Genomic DNA, 12169 nt, shown 5'->3' with positions numbered 1-12169 from the left:
CCTGAAACTGTAACTAGAACCAAGGTCTTTAATTTTGTCAAGGTTCCCTCATCTGTCTTTGTTTCTTTCTGTTTTGGTTTTCTTCTCGCTTACGGTAGATCCAATTTCTTCCCTGGTGAAGGGTCAGGAGTACCTACTCATGGCTTCTAACCAACAGCAGTTGGCCACTGAAGAAAGAGGCTGTATCTTCCCAGCTTCAGTTTGAAAATTCTTGGGGAGAAACTCTCATTTTGGGTTCTTGACTTATTCTTAAACCAGACTCTGTTGTCAGGAGACAGATATGTTATGATTGGCCCAGATTGGGCTCTGTGGTGTATTACTAGAAACAGGGAAAGGATGAAGCTGGGCAAATTAGAACAACAGATGTAATTGGAGTCTGTTCTCGCTTCTGTAAACATTGCCTGTCACAAAAAGTTTTCCATTAATTTTTATGCCTGCCTGCCTGAAGATTTAGATAAGATTACTGAGGAAGATGATGTTCATGGCGCTCAAGGGAGAAGAAAAGCAGCATCTAAAGCTGTGGTTCAGCAGAGGAAGATCCTTTTGGAAGGCAGTGATGGTGACAGTGCAAATGACTCCGAACCAGACTTTGCAACTGGTAAGTTACATCCTACCTCCAAATTCCATGGCAATTAGGTAAAATGCTCTAGAGACCATTAGTGTATGTAAAGTGCTGTGCTAAATACAAACTTGAGGAACACACAGGACAGCTGAATTCAGCTTTGGCATTTGGGGGAAGAGCTTCGCCTGGAGATGACCTGTAAGCCATGCCTTAAAAACTGAGTAGCATGTAGGCAGACTAAAGAGGGAAAATAGCGTTTGTGACTGATAGGCATCAATAATGGGATAGACAAGTGCACGTACAAGAGTTCAGTGAGGCCTGCAGGGGAGAATGTCATAGAAGAGGCTCGAGAGGCAGGCAGGCACTAAATTACAGAACATCTCAGACCCATTCCAAGAAGTGTAGACTTCTTTCTGTAAGTAATAGAAATTCATGAAATATTTTGGATAGAAGTGATATGAAATCTATATTTTATTATGACAGTTGTTTTCAGACTCATTCAGAAAGTAGGGTAAATGGGAAGGCATAGTGACCTTGATAGTACATCATGACATATTAACTAAAGGTTAAAATGAATATCCATCAGTTTATTCCAAATCAGATGCTGTGGTTTGATAGATTTTAACATGCTGTTGACAAACAATAACAGATTTGCTAATCAACACTTATTCCACAAATATTTGAGTGTCTATTATGTGCACTATATTGTAGACATCAGAAATACAGCATTGAAAAAAAAAAACATCCTTTTAGGAGCTTAAATTTGAGGGGAACGGACAGTAATCAAATATGGTAAATTCTTACTTAAAGCAAAATGATGTATAATGAAACCAATTTTACCATAGGCTAACTGATATAAACAAGAGTTAAGTTTCTGTAGCATCTCAACATTGTAACAAAATGACCAAAACAATGTTATTCGAGACTTGCTATACAAAATGTGTCCGGTGCCATATAGAAAAGCCATGAAGATGAGAAAGACAGGGTAGAGCCCAGAAATCTGCCTTTTTAACCAATTCCTGCCCTTGTACATGACAGGTAATCCCAGAGCAGGTGGTGTATGGATCTTACTTTGAGAACTACTAATATAAGTGGAAGGCCAAAAAGTAGGAGCCAGTGAAAGAAAATACCAGAGCATAGCAGAGCATGGACTAAATCAGGGGTGGGCAGCCTTTGTGAGTGCGTGCCAAAACCAGCAAAATCTCTGACTCAAAATTCTTCTGTGTGCCAATCCTAATTTTTTGAGAACATGTTACGCCTACTTGATACCTCTTAAAGTGTACTTATGTGAAGAACCTTGAAGAAATAATAAAATTCATTCAAGCGACAAAAACACAGTATATGATGATGAAAAATACATTTATTTTTTAATGTATACATGTACACTGATAGTCCGACAGAAAACTTTATGACTCAGTTTGATATTATCAGTGGGACCTTTGCTGCTGCATCACTGATAAAAGAGATTTTACATCAGGTTTATATTTCGTAACCTTCAGAGATATGCACGAGCTACTACTTTCATCCGTCAGGCTACTCCTATTAGGAGACTTAACAAAATTCATCACTGAGAACAGATTCACAAGCGTATGTGGATGAAACCAAAACACTGGTCGGATCTAGGAAGGCAGGGAGAGTTAAGGCAGAGGCAAAGAAATTAATCTTCCCCTCTCTCGTCAATCCATGTCTATGGTCTTTAAGATAACTTGTTATGTAAAATTATTTATTTATCTAAGATGCACCTACACTGAATTTATCTGAAAAATAAAAAAGTCCATATTAAGAAAAAAATTGTAAATGGAAGATTATAAGAGAGGGTTTCGCGTGCCAGCAAAAGTTACTGGCGTGCCATGTTTGGCACGCATGTCAGGGGTTACGCACCTCTGGACTAAATGCTTCCCAATTTAAGGTTACTTAATATATAAAACCCCAATATAATCAAAATACCTCCTTGGCAATTTCAATGTCTTTTCCAGGGATAATAATTGTAACACCCCCAGAATATTATTATCATTATTTGATGTATGCCTGTCAGAAAAAGCAGTAATCAATTCTGAAGTTATAAATTGCAGGACTACTTAGCACACTAACAAAATTAATAAAGGACCAAAATGTTGGCTATGTTTGTGGAAGTGAAATCACTTGCTTTGCTTGTTGAGTTTTTGGAATTTGTGAGTTATGTTTCTAGTGGGTGATAGACATTTAAAAAGAATACCATTGTGTTATTTGCATTTCAACTTCAGATAATCTCACTTGAACCATTTTATAATAGTAAGTTTTTATGGAAATCCTGATTTGAATAGTGACTTTAAAATTGCCCCTGGCCCTGGCCAGTGGTGCTTAGTGGTTAGGGTGTTGGCCTGAGCACTGAATGGTTTGATTCCTGGTCAAGGGCACATACCAGGGTTGCAAGTTTCAGCCCTGACCCAGTTGCAGCGCGTGCAGAAGGCAACCAATCGATGTATCTCTCTCACATTGATGTTTCTTTTTCTCTTTCTCTCCTCCCCCTTCCACTCCCTCTAAAAATCAATGGAAAAATATCCTTGGGTTAGCATTAACAAAACAAAACAAAAAATTTTAAAAATAAAACTGCTCCTCTACTCTTAAAAGTAAATAGTTAAGGACTTGAATAGACATTTCTCTAAAGATTATACACAAATGGCCAAAAGGCATATGAAAAGAGGCTTAACGTTACTAATCAGTAGCGATATTTCAGTATTATGTGCACTGTATTGTAGACATAAACCAGGGGTCCTCAAACTACGGCCCGCGGGCCACATGCAAATACAAATATTGTATTTGTTCCCATTTTGTTATTTTACTTCAAAATAAGATATGTGCAGTGTGCATAGGAATTTGTTCATAGTGTTTTTTTAAGCTATAGTCCGGCCCTCCAACGGTCTGAGGGACAGTGAACTGGCCCCCTGTTTAAAAAGTTTGAGGACCCCTGACATAAACAAATCAAAACCACAATGAGATTTCACATCACAACTTATTAGGATATTAAAAAACAGAAAAGAGCCAGTGTTGGTGAGGGTGTGGAGAAATTAGAATCCTTGTGCACTGTTGGTGGAAATGTAAAATGAAGCTACCACTATGGAAAACAGTATAGCAGTTACTCAAAAAATAATAAATAGAACTGCCAGCCCTAGCTGGTGTTTCTCAGTGGTTAGAGCAAACAGCCTGTGCCGATGGGTCTGGGATGTGATTCCCGGTCAAGGGCACATACCTGGGTTGCAGATTCAATCACCAGTCCCAATTGAGGCACATGTAGGAGGCAACCAATCTAAGTGTCTCTCACATTGATGTTTCTCTCTTCCTCTCTCCCACCCCTCTCTCTCTTTCTTACCCTCCCCCCGTGCGCCCCCCCCCCCCCCCCGTTTCCTCCCTCCCTTCCATTCTCTCTAAAAAAATCAATGGAAAAAATCAGGTGAGGATTTAAAAAGCAATACTACCATATGATCTCGCATTTCCACATCTGAGTATATATCTACAAGAATTGAAAGCAGGGTCTCAGATATTTGCACACCCATAGCAGCATTATTACCAAAAGCCCAGAAATGGAAGCAATCCAAATATCCTTGATGATGAATGCATAAACAAAATGTGGTATATACATACAATGGAATTTTATTCAACCTTAAAAAGGAAAGAAATCCTGTCACATGCTATATCTTGGATAAACCTTGAGGACATTATGTTAAGTAAAACAAGCCAATCACTGTGATTCACTTATATGAGATATCTAAAATGTCAAATTCATAGAAACAGAGGTAGAATGGTGATTAGCAGAGACTGGGAATGGAGAAATGTTTAATGGGTACTGAATCTCTGTTTTGCAAGATTAAAAGCTCTGGAGGATTGTTGCACAAAAATGTGAATATATGTACTTAACACTACTGATCTGTACACTTAAAAAAGCTTAGGTTAGTAAATTTTACTACGATTAAAAACATTTTAAAGGAAATAATGAGTTAAAAAAGTAAATAGCTTGGTTCTATGTTTCTTTTTCTTACTCAATTTTGCATAAGCAAATATTTTTTAGATGAAATATAAGTCATAATTTTGAAAGAATATATTTTTATTTTGAGTTCCGTACAGTTGAACAGCAATTTGGGATATAGAAAACATGAAAAACAGGAAAGAAAACATTGGTTGAAATATCCGAAGTTATGCTGGATAAGAGAATGGCAAAAAATATTTCTAACTGAAAATTATTTTTCCTTAGACAGATTCAAGACCTGTAGTTGTTTGGGGAAAACATGGTTGTCAAATTATGATTTTACTGGAATTCTAATAATGAGGGTTGTTATAATTGCAATAGGAGAATAATTACAATGGGAAGCCATTGTGATAAAAATCATTTGTCAATTAATGGAATGTTTGAGTTATTGGATGTTAGACTGGTTAAGATACTGAGAGAAAATGATGCTAGTAGTTTATGTAGTAATAGACACTTAAAAATTCTTGGGTTCTGTTTCCTGGCTGGTGTGGCTCACTCAGTTGGTTGGGCATCATTCCATACACTGAAAGGTTGCCAGTTCGATTCCCAGTCAGGGCACATGCCCAGGTTTTGGGATCAATCCCCAGTAGGGGGTGTGGAGGAGGCAGCTGATTAATGTTGCCTCATATCTATGTTTTTCTCCCTTTTCCTTCCTCTCTCTCTAAACATCAATTTAAAAATCTTTTTAAAAATTCTTAAGTTTTGTTTTGCAAGATGCAAAAGTTCTTGATCTTCTTGTATTACTTATAGACTAAAATGACTGCTTCTTTAGATCTTTGAGAGCTAATTTGTTTTGTTTTGTTCTTTCTGTTTCATTTTTATGGCTTCCACCAAACTACAAGTGTGGCTATTCTCCCTATAAATAGACATGTGGTCCAGCCCTGAGAAACATTACAGGGAACTAGCTCATTAGCTGAAAAGTGATAATTGCCCTCTAACCTGTGCTGTGGATATACAAACTAAGCTTCAAGCAAAATTTTTTCATTGCATCTCTAATTTTTTGACTTCTCTTCTGACCTCCAACCCAAGAATGCAAAAGCCTTACGCTATCTTGTAAACCTTCTAATCTACTCCAGCCAAGCCTGCTTTACCTTAAATTGAAATACAAACATATTCCTTCTTGCTTATTGTACTTTAAGTTGCAATACAGTCAGTTTATTTTCATTCACCCTAAGCCCAGAATGACTAACAACTCTCCAAACCCCTCAGAATTGATTTTTATTATACTTGAATGTGCAACTGTTATCAGTTCGGATAACCTTGTAGGGACTTTTTTTTTTTTTTTTTTTAAAGCAGGGTTCTTTCTTTAGGTGATCTGTCTGCTTTCCCCCTGCATTGGCTCACCCTAGATGAGAAGAGAAAGGGTCATCTGTGAACTTCAGTTGGAAAAGAAAAGTGAAAATTAGAGGGAACATAAGACTTTTCTTAAGAAAATCTAATGATTCCCAGAATCCATAACCTCAGTGTTTGGGCCTTCCAGATTTTCTAATCTGGTATGCTAGTAACTTGGGATTCTGGGAGCTCCAAATTATTTAACTGCTTTCTCAGTTGACTGATGAAGAACAGTTGGATGCCATCTTTTAATAAGCTTGTTCAATAGAGAAACTCAGTTCCTACTGTTTATTCTCTCCAGCCAAGAAAATAACACATGCAATACCAAAACTGTTGGATGCATAGGAAGTTTTGTCCTCCTAGATTTTATATTCTAAACTTTTGGAGAAACTTTCTACTACTTGCTGCCCCCCTGAACCTAGGTCTTTTTGGGACTCCAGAAAAAATAACTTGATTTTGCAAGGTACTACTTATAACAGCCTTTATGACATCTGCTGGCCTTATATGGCTAATTCCATATAACAGTAATCATCATGTGAATATGTGGGTTGATTTCTCTTTTAAAACATTTTATTTGTGTGGAAAGAATGGTAGAATAAGGAAATTCTAATTTGAAGATCATAATGACCATCATTAATTTAGGCAAAGATCATCAGGAGGCTGATGAGAATCTTTACAGTGGAGAATTCAGGCTGGCCTCAACTGAACCAACCAAGAGTTGGACAACCACATTATGTGCTTTCTGATATGATATAACATGAAGTACAGAGCATTACCTATGAAGTGTATTCTTACCAAAAAATAAGAAGGTGAGCCTGATTCTAATTCAGTCCTGAGGAAACTCCAGCTCACAGAAAATGCAAGAACAAATTAAATGACACCATGAGGAAGGAAAAACAGACAAATCCAGAACGTGGGCATTTTATAGGACAACTGATTTGGTTACTTCAACAAGTCAAAGACATGCGGGTCCTAAAAGAGAGGGGATATTGCTCTATGTAAAAAGTGATTAATATGAACTGGATAGAAGGTAATACCAAGAAGCTATTATTAAATTGATATGATAATGACATTGTTTTTTTTAAAGCCCATGTTTTTTAGAGATACATTCTGAAGTATATAGGAGTGTAATGACACATACTTCAGATTTAATGAACTCCAAGAAGGAAAGGGATGAGAAAAGAAGAAGAAAAGGTAGATAGATGAAACAAATGCATCAAAATATTAAGGATTGTTGAACAATTTATTATCTACTGTTGTATATGTTTGAAATTTCTCATGTATTTTTTATATAAAATGTATTTCATATAGATAGGTAGAGATTATATATGGTGGGCATAACATTGGTTATCTCTGAGTGGTAAGATTAGGGAGTGGACCTTCTTTTTCTTTAATACTTTTTGTATGTGGTCTATATCTTCTGCAGTAAGCATGTAGTGCTTAACTATTAAGTATTCTCCATACTTTTTCCCAGAGAAGCTGTGCTTACTTAGCATTATATCACTGGTTTATATCATCCCAGATAAGACTTTGCCGGAAATTAAAGGTATGTCCCAAATGAAATCATATAGCATTACTAGAGGCCCAGCACATGAAATCCATGCATGGGTAGGGTCCCTAGGCCTGACCAGCCATTGGAGCCAATCTGTGGGGTGACTGGTGGGGTGATTGGGGGGGCCCCCCACTGGCACCTGCCTTAGTGAGCCTGGCAACACCCACTTGCTGGCCCCAGCCCCCACCGCAGCCACTGGTTGCCTCTCTCTGAGAAGCGACTGGTGGGGTGTCAGGGGACCCCCGCTGGCACCTGCCTTAGCTGGCCTGGGGCCTGTGGGCTGGCGGCATCTCCTGCGTTGAGCATCTGCCCCCTGGTGGTCATTGCGCATCATAGTGACCGGTCGTTCCGCCATTTGGTCGATTTGCATATTAGGCTTTTATTATATAGGATCTATTAAGCTTGTTGTGGTATGGTTAGTCTCCTCAATTCCCAATGTGTTTCTGTTCTAGAATGCTAAGTTTATGTGATTAAGGGAAGGTGTGCTGTTATTAATACCACCAAGGTTATCATTTTGAAAGAGTAGCCAATGTAATATCCTACCATTGTTTTAAAAAGTTACTGAGCTAAACTGGTAAAATCGGAAGTAAAGATTACTAATGGGAAATTATAATGATAATAGTAATAGCAAACAATTCTACTTTGCTTGCGGTAAGCCAGATGTTATTGCACATGCTTTACCTATATTAACTCATTTAGTCCACACAACAACCCTGTGACGTAGGTTTTGTGGTTATCCCCACCTTATACATGGGAAACTGGGCACAGTGCGGTTAGCAAGCAACCTGTCTGAGGTCACACAACATGTAGGTGGAGGGGACAGGATTCAAATCCAGAGAACCATGCTCTCCATAATTGCAGTGTTTCACACAGGAAATGACTTAGCACAAATTTACACAAGAATCTGGTGCAAAAGCTGTAAAGTCAAGGCCATAGAAGCCTTACTTTTTATAACAAAACTGAAGCATGTAATCTTTTGTTTTAGGTGAAGATTCTGAAGATGATTCTGATTTTAGTGAGAGTGAAGATAATGATAAAGACTTCACTATGAGAAAAAGTAAAGAAATTAAAAAGAAAGAAGTGAAGGTTAAATCTCCAGTTGTAAAGAAAGAGAAGAAAGCTAAGTCCAAATGTAATTCATTAGGTAAGCTTAGTTTAAAACACATTTATAAAGAAAATGTATTTAATGAGTTTCTTTTATCTTTGCCTTTGGTCTCCTTAAGGTTTGCCAGTGTTCATTTCTGGTTAAAATACATAAAGGAAAGTAGGGGGGGGGGGGGAGGGGGGAGGGAGAACAGCAGACAAGAGTAATGAGCTCCACTACCTATCTGGCACTTCCTGTGTATTACCTCCATTTAGCACTGACAGCCACCCTCTGATATAGCAGTTATCACCTGCATTTTGCAGTGAGAAAACTGAGGCTCAAAGAGTTTAAATAATTTGTTGAAATTCTTACAACTAATAAGTGAGGGGCTGGGATTTGCACCCAGATTTGCCCATTCCTGGTGTAAACTCTATCCACTGGACCAAGTTTTCTCCAGGCAACTTTGCATGATTCTAACTTCTTCCTTTCATGCTTGTTTAATTTTTTATTTGAGAACCCTTTTGCCACATATTTAGGGCCTTTTTGTTTTTTTCAAAACTAATTCCATTAGAAATCATTTCTACAATGAAACTTTTGCAATTTGTGATAATTTCAACATGGAATACTTGTTTTTTTTGTAAAAGACGTTAGGATAGCCCTAACCAGTTTGGCTCAGTGGATAGAGCATCGGCCTGCGGACTCAAGGGTCCTGGGTTCGATTCCAGTCAAGGGCATGTACCTTGGTTGTGGGCACATCCCCAGTAGAGGGTGTGCAGGAGGCAGCTGGTCGATGTTTCTCTTTCATTGATGTTTCTAACTCTCTTTCCCTCTCCCTTCCTCTCTGTAAAAAAATCAATAAAATATATTTTTTAAAAAGTTAGGATATTTTTAATTCATGATCTATGGTAGACTATCTACACTAATAAAAGAGAAAAATGGTTATTGGCGTACGACGCCATCCTTTTCATTGGCTAATCAGGGCTATATGCAAATTAACTGCCAACTAAGATTGGCAGTTAACTGCCAACAAGATGGCGGTTAATTTGCATATGTAGGCACAATGCAGGGAGGCGAAATGGAAAGCAGGAAGAAGCCCCCTGCCACTGACAGTGATCGGAAACCCAGGGGGGAGCTAAGAGCCGGGGGGCAGGCAAAGGCAGCCCTGGGGCCGCCTTTGCCCTGCCCCCCAGCCATGATCAGAGAATCAGGCACCTTGGCCGCCCTGGCCAGTGATAGCAGGAAGTAGGGGTGGAGCCAGCGATGGGAGCTGGGCACAGTCGAAGCTGGCAGTCCCAGGAGCTAGGGGTCCCTTGCCTGGGCCTAAAGCGAAGCCCACGATCGTGGGGCCGCTGTAGCTGCGGGTCCCCGCTGCCCGGGCCGGACGCCTAGGCCAGAGGCATCCTGCAGGGGTAGGAGCGGAGCCCGCGCGATCGCGGCGCCCCCCGCTGCCACTGCGGGTCCCCGCTGCCCAGGCCGGACGCCTAGGCCAGAGGCGTTAGGCCTGGGCAGGGGCGGAGCCTGCAACTGCGGGGAGCTGGGGGTCCCCTGACCAGGCCTGACACCTCTGCCGGAGGCCTCAGGCCTGGTCAAGGGGCCGATCCGGTGATTGGTGATTGGAGGGTGATGAGGGTCAACTCCTCTGGCTGAGGCATCAGGCCTGGGCGGGGGACAGAGCCAGGGATTGGGGGGATATGATGGTCCCCTTGCCCAGGCCTGAAGCCTGGGTCATGGCTGGCTAATCAGGCTTGGGCGGGGGGTGGAGCAAGCGATCAGAGGGAGATGGGGGTCCCCTGCCCAGGCATGATTCCTGGGCCAGAGGCCTCAGGCCTGGGCGGGGGCCAGAGCCAATGATCGGGGGGAGATGGGGGTCCCCTGTCCAAGTCTGACACCTCTGGTGGAGGCGTCACGCCTGGGCAAGGGGCCGATCAGGCGATCGGAGGGTGATGGGGGTCTACGCCTCTGGCCGAGGCATCAGGCCTGGGCAAGGGGCAGAGCCAGCAATCGGAGGGGTCTGGGGGTCCCCTGCCCAGGCCTGACGCCTGGGCCAGAGGCATCAGGCCTGGGCTGGGGGCAGAACCAGTGATGGGGGGAAATGAGGGTCCCCTGCCCAGGCCTGACACCTCTGTCAGAGGCGTCAGGCCTGGGCAAGGGGCCGATCCTGCGATTGGAGGGTGATGGGGGTCAACGCCTGAGGGCTCCCAGTATGTGAGAGGGGGCAGGCTGGGCTGAGGGACACTCCCCCCCACACACACACCCAGTGCACTGGGCCCCTAGTTATAATATAACTTTCATTAAACTGGTATGTTTCACTTTTGATATATGTTTTTATGTGTTATTTACTTAATAGAAATGCTTTTTTGAAACTAAAATTTTCATTATTCAGGCTCCATTTATTAATGGTAGGAATTGCTCTTGCCTTAAATAGCGTGGTGTTGAGTACTTGCTAATACAGTGGTTCTCAACCTTCTGGTCCTTTAAATACAGTTCCTCATGTTGTGACCCAACCATAAAATTATTTTCGTTGCTACTTCATAACTGTAATGTTGCTATTGTTATGAATCGTAATATAAATATCTGATATGCAAGATGGTCTTAGGCAACCCCTGTGAAAGGGTCGTTCGACCACTAAAGGTGTCGCGACCCACAGATTGAGAACCGCTGCCCTAGATGCTAATATATTGACTCACTGACACATACTAATGAGACACTTTATGCAATGTTTAGAAGTATGAACTTTGGAGTCAGACCTGGTTCCTAATCCTATTATATTGTTTACTAGTGATCAAGCCACAGACAGTTTGCTCAACCTCTGTTCCCCTAACTGCTGACATTGGGGATAGTAATATCTGTATCAGCGTTTCTGTAAGGGTTAAATATAATGTTTATGATATGCTTACTACACTGCCTATCATATAAATGCTCATAAAAGATGGTTATTCTTAGGTTTTCAGTAAATTTTTATTGATTAATAAGTTTTTCAAAATGATACTGCCTTTTAAATTTTTATAAGATTATATAACTATAATTTTTACACATACATGCTGGACTTAAACTCTATTTTATGTGTGTTTTTCTAATAAATGACTTCAGTAGACTCTGCTCCAGCTGCTGTCAAATCAGAATCTCAGCCCTCATCAAAAAAGGTTTCTCTTTCTTCAGAGGCAACTAGGAAACCATTACAAATACGCAGTCCTTCAAGTGAAAGCAAGAGACCTAAGTGGGTCCCACCAGGTATGGTATATTTATCAATCAAGAGCAGGGGCTTGGAAAGTTACCACTGGTAGATTGTTTTCCTCATTGTAAATGGTATACATATTGTTACATTTTCTTCAAAACCAAGGTTTTGCATTTATTCATCATTTTATCATTCCCTTATATTGAGCATTGAGATTATTTATTAGTTTTTAATGTTATAAATAAGGTTGCAATAAGCACAAACATCTTTATTTTAGAAGTCTGTGGGCACATCCTAATTATTTTCTTAGGATAAATTCCTAGTAAAAGAATTACAGTGTCAAAGAGTATTAACAGTTAAGATTCTTATACATGTTTTGACAATAAATCAGTTTGCTCAAGACTTGCTGACCTCCACAGTCCAACTGAAGAAGCATCAAGGCTCATACGTGGGAATTCCAA

General features: G+C 40.4%; 1 protein-coding gene across 8 annotated transcripts in view; it reads left to right on the top strand.

The window, feature by feature from the left end:
* RAD51AP1 (RAD51 associated protein 1) overlaps nt 1-12169 on the top strand; it is a 51444-nt gene that overhangs the window by 18781 nt on the left and 20494 nt on the right. For 6 of the 8 annotated variants that reach the window (XM_059683829.1, XM_059683827.1, XM_059683823.1 and 3 more), the window contains exons 6-8: nt 449-598; nt 8435-8593; nt 11624-11764. In XM_059683829.1, coding sequence (XP_059539812.1) covers nt 449-598; nt 8435-8593; nt 11624-11764 — 450 coding nt within the window. The remainder of the gene's footprint in view (nt 1-448; nt 599-8434; nt 8594-11623; nt 11765-12169) is intronic. The other 2 variants (XM_059683826.1, XM_059683824.1) reach the window with 2 other exon arrangements.

The sequence above is a fragment of the Myotis daubentonii genome, chromosome 2 (genome assembly GCF_963259705.1).
Source record: "Myotis daubentonii chromosome 2, mMyoDau2.1, whole genome shotgun sequence".
NCBI classification, from domain to species: domain Eukaryota; kingdom Metazoa; phylum Chordata; class Mammalia; order Chiroptera; family Vespertilionidae; genus Myotis; species Myotis daubentonii.
The sequence above is the reverse complement of the archived record's forward strand: the minus strand, read 5'-3'. Positions and strand labels throughout refer to the sequence as shown.